The sequence below is a fragment of the Lolium rigidum genome, chromosome 2, assembly GCF_022539505.1.
Source record: "Lolium rigidum isolate FL_2022 chromosome 2, APGP_CSIRO_Lrig_0.1, whole genome shotgun sequence".
NCBI lineage: Eukaryota > Viridiplantae > Streptophyta > Magnoliopsida > Poales > Poaceae > Lolium > Lolium rigidum.
This window is the reverse complement of record NC_061509.1, coordinates 146372559-146381369: the sequence shown is the minus strand read 5'-3', so window position 1 is coordinate 146381369 and position 8811 is coordinate 146372559. Positions and strand designations below refer to the sequence as shown.

General features: G+C 46.7%; 1 protein-coding gene across 1 annotated transcript; it reads left to right on the top strand.

Moving 5' to 3' along the window:
• Positions 1–4440: 4440 nt before the first annotated feature.
• Positions 4441–5692, top strand: LOC124690197 (ion-translocating oxidoreductase complex subunit C-like). Its single transcript, XM_047223615.1, has one exon. It carries the CDS (start codon positions 4441–4443, stop codon positions 5524–5526), a length of 1086 nt encoding a protein of 361 aa, XP_047079571.1. The 3' UTR covers positions 5527–5692.
• Positions 5693–8811: the final 3119 nt, after the last annotated feature.

Below are 8811 nucleotides of genomic sequence, written 5' to 3'. Positions count from 1 at the left end.
CAGAATATGGGAAGAAAATTATACGATGATCACACACCAGCCATAATATGGGAAGAAAAATATACGAGGATCACACCCATAAGGTATGTGCACCATAATTCTCTCGCATAATTAATCTGGCCATTGAGGCGGGCGATGTACGAAGACTTGGGGATCCACCAAAATCGGACGGGGCGGAATCGTTGGATTAGATTTGAGGGTCCGGATTATTTTAATGACGACCATCAAAGTGCGTTGAGTGTCAAACGACCAACTCCCATTTAATAGTAAAGATAGCGCAATCTCTGCACCCAACCACCTCCATATTGAGTTGCTGCTTTCTTCAGCAAACATAGCAATGTACGAAGTCAGCAGTCTCGCTGAGAGTGACAACACATCTATTCAATTTTCAGCAAGATTATTACAAGAATAAACGTGATCGATCCTATACAACTATTTATGAGCTTACTCAAGATTGCTTCAAATTCAGCTACTCCGTAACTTATACGGTGAGATAATCTGGTGATGACGTCGAAGCTCTGCTGACTTCAGAACATCTTCGACACCAAACATCTCTGATATATTAGCACTGAACGACATATTCATGTCACGCACATAAACATCAGACATGTCTAATTACCGTGCTTTGCTGACCGTTCCTGATCAAATCCGCGACTTCTTTTTTCGCGGACGAAGTCCACCTGTCGATGCCCTACTTTGTGCTGTGTCCAGTGTCGAGAGTCAGCAGGCATGCCAACAAAGTCATCGTCGGAACAAACTGTCCCGACCAAATTGACCCGATCTTGGCTGAAAAACAAACACAGCGATTACTTTAATGCGCGACGATTGTGGATGCATACATATGGGAATTGGCCAGTCTAGCAAATTAAATCGGGAGCGATCAACACCGCTAGTTCTGAATTGGGCCGGCAGGTAGGTCGTCTTAAGATACCGTCGTCTACCAAAAATTCATAGTATTTCGAGACATTCCTTCCACAGTTCTCGACAAAATCCGATCGAATATTTCGAGGCCCTCGGTTGTCTGGCCGATCAATTCCAAGATGACGCCAAAGAATTGCAAGTTGTGGTCGGTACCGAACTACCGATTGAACACTTTGCAGAATTGCAGCTCGTGCGAAATACCGCTCGCCAACGACAGCTGGGAAGGAAGTAGGCGGCCGGGGGCGACGCCGGAGCTGCCGCACCGCTCGTTATCCGTGGTGCGTATAGCTACTAATGAATTGCACCACATGCTTCAACCTCTCAACTGAATACTGATGCTACTGAACCTATGTCTGACATATTACACTTGAAAAATAAACGTCGTAGCTAAGGCGATCTACCACGTGCTCTAATCCGGCCAGGGAGAGTGGGAGTGTGACTGAGCGATAGCATGTCGGTTTCTCTCGTTCGAAGTATCTGCACCTAGCTAGGGAAGCTTCCAAAGTTCTGACATGACAAATTTGCAGAGCAAGATACACTGAACGCAACCAGGCGGCCGAGGTCATTGATCTGGACATGCTTACCGGAAGTCTCGGTATGGTTTCGGTCTCAATCGTCCGACGATCGATTCATGTCAATTCAAACAAGTATCGGGTCAAGGACGCTAAAGAGTCGCTAGGAGACATATTAGCTCCGTTCCTCACCGGTAACCCAGTCGAGCATGTGTGAAACAGACAACTTCGTCAGTTAACAGCCCCGATGTTACGTACAGACCGGCCGTTCGATCGCACCAACACGCAGTCTGTTGGTTCACCTCTTCCTGAACTTTCAAAATTTGGCCTGAGTTACCAGAAGGACATCGAAGTCATGGAGAACGAAAATATCAACAGCCCCGGAGACAGAGAAGAGACGGAGTGTCACGCTTGCTGATCAGGGAGATCAGAAGCAAGATTTTCTTCACAGGGCCAATCATAAGATTTCCCTTGGTAATGAGGAAAGAGAGTTTCCTGCAAGATTAAAAAGGGAAGTGATTGCATTGCCGGCTCTAACAGAACAAGAAAATGTCAAGCTTCCACAGCCTAAATACTTAAAAAGAATGCAAACACTCATTTCTTGTACTTACACTTCAATGCAAGACGGAGGAAAAAAAATCACATACACTGGATAAAGCACAACAATGGATGGGTAACCGACCATAATGAAAAGAAAGATATCATCCATAGCCACTTTAAGAAGATCATCAAGAATGGACCGCCTCACGACGAGGACTTTAGTTGGTCTTGCATCCCGACGCCGCAATGTGACCTTAGTGGTCTTGAAGATGCATTCACGGAAGAGGAGGTCAAGGCATTGACAAAATCGCCTGTGACAATGCGAGAAAGCTCCAGAATCAAAAACGTCAGCGCTCATCTTCAAGCTTGATTTCAAGACTCCTTTTTAATGGGATTGCCCGTGAGCCTATTAAGCATGCAAGGGTGCTTAGACAAGAAGACCCTCTATCACCGTACCACTCCTATTTTAATTGTCAATTGACCATCTACATCACATCCTACGCAAGGCCACCCAGCAAGGTCACCTACAGTAAGCTTCTTGGGAGGGTGCCCATAGTTCGCACCTCGCTTTATGAAGATGATGCCACAGTATTTGTAGTCCCAAAAAAATGGCATTAACTACTTGGCTACCACTTTGACAGATTTTGGCATCATCGCCGGTCTTTTTATAAAATGTACAAAGAGTCAAGTGGCTCCGACTAGATGTGAAGGCATAGACCTTGAGGAAAATATCAGGATGGACCCATGTGCACGTGCACCCGTTTTATCCAATATTGAAAAAATGCTATTTAAAAATCTCAAAAAAAAAAAAAACGATTGTATGTGTCCTACACGAAAATGAAAAAAATGTCCAAACTACACTATAATGATTGATTGTGTACCGTTCACGAAAATAGGGAATTCCATTTTCGCATTTATGTGTAGGTCACACGTGGTCATTTTTCTTGCCAAAATCTACACAAATAAGTATCAACATAGGATATATACATGCGTGTATTTTTCCAAATTTTCCTGTAACTTTGAAATAACATTATTTGGATTTTTTTATAATGGGGTACACATGCACCTGGCTTCACATCGTCCGCGTCCTAGACCTTGAGGACATCCTTCAAGCCTTCCCGACAACATGTGTTAGCTTCCGAATGAAATATCTTGGTCTCCCCTTATCGGTCACATACCTCAAGAGAATTCATTTCTAACCTTTAGAAGACAAGGTGGCCGTCAAACTTGTTCCATGGCTTGGAAAGCATATCATTGTGTGTGGTGTGTGTGTGTGTGTGTGTGTGTGTGGGGGGGGGGGGGGGGCACATGTACTCCTCAAGATCATGTTATTTTTGGAGCAACCACATGTGTGATAGTGGGTTATGGAAGAATCATCTCTCTTTTTGGAGGCTGCATGGTTAGATAGATTCAAGCCAAAGGATATAGCTCCTCTCATCTTGAAGCTCTAAAAAAAACATGGTCTTCGGAGCCTCAGGAAATCATTTTTCGGCCTCTCAAATTAACATGCAAGAGGATTTGAACATTTATCACCTCCTCCAATCATACAAATTCTTGGAGATACTTGCTAATGTCCAGTTGTTCCGGACTCAAATATTGGAAGCTCACAAACAGTGGTTCCTTAATGTCAAATAGATTTTGACTGTAATTAATGATGAAAGATATCATAGTGGTATCATTGGTAGACAACGTATAAAACTGAAAAAAATTTGATGTCGAATAGATTGTGTAGGGTATTTACATTGAGATTTTCTACAAATCAATGAAATAACGAGATTACGATACTATTATATGATATCGTCCATTAAAGAGATAATATCATCCACATGATACTACCATATGATATTGCCCACTATGACCAGCCTCAAAGACACTGGAAAATATCTCGATATTTGTCTTTTACTGAGAATCGATTCATCTAAATCTATAATATTCAATATAGAACCGGTATAATTAAATATTATTTTTTACCATAATAATTGATATGAAATATTTTTAGAACCAGCCTATTTTGCCTCGAAACTTTATGAAAACACCCCCACTTTTATCATTTTTCACTGCATATTGCACCAGTTTTATTACCAGTACGTTCAAAAGATCTCGAAGATACGTTTGAGGGACCACGTCCATTCACTCCGGCAGTCGTGCCACCAAACCCTGCACCAGTACTACGCCGACGCATGTCTACCCCATCCCAGCCTGCCACCCGGGCCCCAACCCAAGAAGCCTGGTGTGCGTGAGGAGCATGACCTAGGAGTATGTTGACCTGCCACCTCCGTTCTAGAACTAGAACGGCTCCACCGTTTCCATCTCCACTTTATATAACGCCCGCCCGTGCGCTTGACCCCTTCCTTCCATTCCATTCCCGAATCTCACTCCGCACCGCATTTTTAAAATTCGCCTCATAGCTCGATCCATTGATCCCATTCCAGTAACGCCGCTGTCGCTACGGCTGCAAGCTAGTACGATGGTGGCCGGGTTCCGCCGCACGATCTCCTTCCCCGCGCCCAGGTCCTCCTCCTCCCCGGCGGCGGCGGCGGGGCCGAACGGCAAGTCCGCGGAGGGCTACCGCGTCCGCTCGGCGAGCCTACCCTGCCGATTCCACCCGCTGGTCCTCCAGCTCGACGAGGACGTCTCCGCGCTGCGCGATCTGGCGGCGGGCCTCGCGTCGGCCCCGACGGCGCGCGCGATCGGGGCGGCCGCGGAGCAGCTGGGCCGCGTGCTGGCGTCCCTCTCCGGCCTCCTCCACCACCCGCTGGCGCAGGACCCGCTGCACCGCCTCGCCCGCTCCCCGCTCGCGGAGCGGCTCCTCGACGACTTCCTCCGCCTCGCCGACGCGCACGGCAGCTTCCGCGCGTCCCTGGTCGCCCTCGCCGCGCTCCAGGCCGAGGCGCGCGCCGCGCTGCGGCGCGAGGACGCGGCCCGCCTCGCCTCGGCCGCGCGCGGGCTGCGCCGGTCCGGCCGCGACCTCCCGCGGATCGCCTCCGCCGCGCGCGCCGTGGCCGCCAAGGCCCCGCCCCCCGCGCCCGCGGGCCTGCCGTCCGACGCGGCCGCCCTCGCCGCCGCCGTCGTCGACGCGGCCGCCGCCGTCGCGTCCGCCTCCGCCGCTGTCTTCTCCGGCGTCTCCGCGCTCTCCGTCGCCGCCGCCGCCGCCCGCGTCGACGTCGTCGGCGCGCCGCCCTGCTGGATGCCCTCCCCCGCCAGGTTCGCCTCCTCCACGCCCAGAACCAACCACCACGTCATCGTCACCACCAGGACCTCCTCCTCCATGCGCGTCTGGTGGGTCGCCGACCTCATGCGCTGGATGTCGCGCGCCAAGCGCCGCTCAGCCACCAAGCAGCACAACGACGCCGTCTCGTCGAACCAGCAGCCGCGGCGCGACGCGACCGTGGCCGACGTCGACCCGGAGGAGGAGGACCGGAAGGCGGCGTTCGACCGGATGGACAACCTTGGGCGCTGCATCGCGGACGTGGAGGGCAGCGGCGAGCAGGTGTTCCGGGCCCTTGTCAACACCAGAGTCTCCCTGCTCAACATCCTCAGCCCAACCATCTGAAGAAAAGTATGATCACGGAACATTGGAGCCGTCAAAGTTTCGACTGATGTGAAATTTGTATATATAGAAATGGGAGTTTTGATATGACATCAGTGCCACCATATTAAGTTAGCAGTCCTAGAACATCAATCGCAGAAGTAAAGAGATTTTCGTTTCGAGTTGCCAATTTTGCATCTTCCATGAACCTCTCCAGAAACGGACTCTCGAATCACCTTTTCGCGATGAGCCGCGATTTGATGCCTGAAGATGGTGTGAGTGTGTGGCACGCGCGCGCTTCAGCGTTCTTTGTGTCGCCGAGACGAGCGGCGATCGATCGGTTGCTTGCCGATCGTTGGTTACGACCGGTGGGTCACGTGGTTGGAATCACATGAGATCGGGATGGCGATCTTCCGTCGTGCTTTCTCCAGCACGATTCGATCTTTTTAGGGAAGTGGAGGGCGCTGGACGCTCACGCTCTCTACGCGCTGGTATGCTGCCAGGTTTCAGCTTTCAGGTCCAATGCTGTCCCCGGCGAGCAGGCAGATTCAGGCCGTTTTTGACCTGGGTACTGTAGCTGGCAAGGAGCCAAGGTAGCTGGCAACAGCACCGCATCAGATCGATGGCGTTGGGGGAAAAAAAAAATAAGTACACGTGCACAGATAGAGTGCATCTTCATACATGTGCCCCGGGAAGCAACTTAATCAAATCAATCACCCAAACCGGAAAACTTAAAGTGTAGCCCCAGCTACATGTAGCTTGTTTTTTTTTTTTACAAAATTCGAATTCAACATTTAAAGTTTCAAAAAAAATCTGAAAAAATCTCAATGTAGCCAATGATGTACTCAACCACTGTGCAAATTTTCAGGATGAAATATGTTATGTTAAATGCTACACAAAATTGACAAATTCTGACAAATCTTGGAGGTTTCAAAAACTACACTGTTCATGTTTTCAGATCCATGGATTTGTGAATTTTGCACAGCCCAAAATACTGAGTCTTTCATATTGCTTTTTTCACAGTCGTAGAGTACATCATTGGCTACCTATAGAATTTTTATCCCTAATTTTTTGAAACTATAAAATGCCATTTCAAAAAATTAAAAAAAAAACGGGCTACATGTAGCCCGAGCTACAAAATGCCACACTCACCCAAAACCACCTATGAAGGGGTTCCTTTCATTCATAGGATCTCTATAAAAATTGTGTAGGATTCACATAAGCTATTTGGTTTGTAAAACATATACATAAAAACTAGCTGTATAAATGTATTGTAGTGTAAACAAATCCTATAGGACAGGAAGGCTTACTCCCTAGCACATGTGATGGTATGCTAGACAACCTCAGTTAGAGACTCATTGCTTCTATTCTTAATAAAAAAAATAACAGGTTTTTCTTTTTGTCGGTTTTTTTTTAATCTATAGGAAGAAAAGCACTAGGTTATATTTCGTGGAATATTTCTTGTTGCAATGGAAAATAATTCATTTTTCCATAGGATTCAACTTGTTATGACATCCTAATCATATGTATTTTCTATTCATATGCTTTCCTGTCATATAAATCAAAGGAGCCTGAAAGCAGCAAAAGAATCAAGTGTTGTCAAATGCCCAAGCTGACATGTTTCATATGCTAACTTTGTGCCAAAATATAGTGGATATAAGATTTTTTGATGTCAGACCTTGTAAACTTTGACCAAGTATATGCCAAAAAAATATCAACGTCTAGAATCTAAAATCAGTACCATCAAATTCATTATGAAGTGTGTTCTAAGATGGTACTATATACTTAGGTATTGTAGATAAAGATAATTTTCTCAATAAGCTTAGTCAAAGTTAATGGAGTTTTAACTTTCGTGGAAACCAATGTTCACTATATTACGGCAAGAATGGAGTACTCCCTCCGTATAAAAAAAATATCTCAACTTTTTCTAGATAAAGATGTATCTCTGATAAAAATGCATGTAGATACATCCACATCTAGACAAACTGAGACATCTATTTTTAGATGGAGGGAGTACTTTCTTATCCTAGATGTTACGAACATGAGAAGTTCTAGCTAATGTGATACAAACAAACGGTAGCAACATTTCGTTGTAAAAACAGAGAGTTCCACCTTTGGGAACATAGTTTAGTAAAATTTATACCAAAATGTCACATCTATGTTAGAAAATTGTGAACAAGGTTTTTCCCAATTTAAGAATGTTGTATGTTTTGTTAGATAAGACCAACATGTAAGGTTGATATGGTGCGGCAAAAATATGTCATGATCGGAGGGTGTCGTCGATGATCATGCCCAAGCTTCTCTTCACCACCTTTTGCATTCGCCGTCGTCTTTGTTGTCCTGGTATTATTTTAGGCTCAATCATCACCTATCACATTATTTGTCCAAATGAAATTCACTAGAATGAGAGGGTGGACAGTTTCTAGGGGGGGCATCGGCGGAGCCAGAAACATCCCAGGTGAGGTGCTAATACTGGCTTAGTGGTGCTAAACATCTAGGAATTTCATGTTTGTACCCTTGAAAGCTATGACACACTCATTATAGTGCAGCTACTGGGTCGGTGCTACATCACTGCTAGCACTAGGGGCAGCTCCGCCACTGGGGTTGGGGGGGGGGGCAATATTGATGCTTTCTTACTAGATGGGGTGACGTGGGCATTACCCTTCGGGTAACCAATGTTGCTCTACCCTACACGGTCCGACTGGAGGCCCATGAAGGTACCCGATGGCAAGATGGGCCACTAGGGCGGTGCAACGGAAGATTACTTGGAGTACAAGACACGGAAGAAGCCGAACAAGGAAAGATTGGAGATAGATCTACTGTAAACTTACTCGTACTCGATTAGACCTCTCGGGACCTACTGACATAGGCATCCCCAATAAGCCTGCCGATGATGGTACCCAGGGTTTACTGAAGGCCCACTATCCGAAGAATAAGAAGGTTCGGAAGCCCAAGATATTGTTAAGGAAAGTTAGAGTTGTAATAGGAAGCATTATTTGTAATCTTGCGGGAGGAGTTAGAAACCTACCCGGACTCTGTAACTTGTACAATACGAAACCCTCGACTCCGCCTCCTATATAAGGGGGAGTCGAGGGACGCAGAAAGGATCGAATCATTGTTTCTCAAACCCTAGTTTTCATATTCGTCGAGTACTTTTCGGCTGAAACCTTCGAGATCTACTTGCCCTCTACATCCAACTAAACCCTAGTCTACAATCCGTAGGCATTGGCAAGTTAATACCTTGTCAATTGGCGCCGTCTGTGGGATCTAGAGGCGACAAGGAGCTGATCTCGATGGCACGTTCAAGAT

What these genes read in the sequence shown, in the direction of transcription:
- LOC124690197 (XM_047223615.1), top strand. Translation starts at nt 4,441, where the DNA reads ATGGTGGCCGGGTTCCGCCGCACGATCTCCTTCCCCGCGCCCAGGTCC.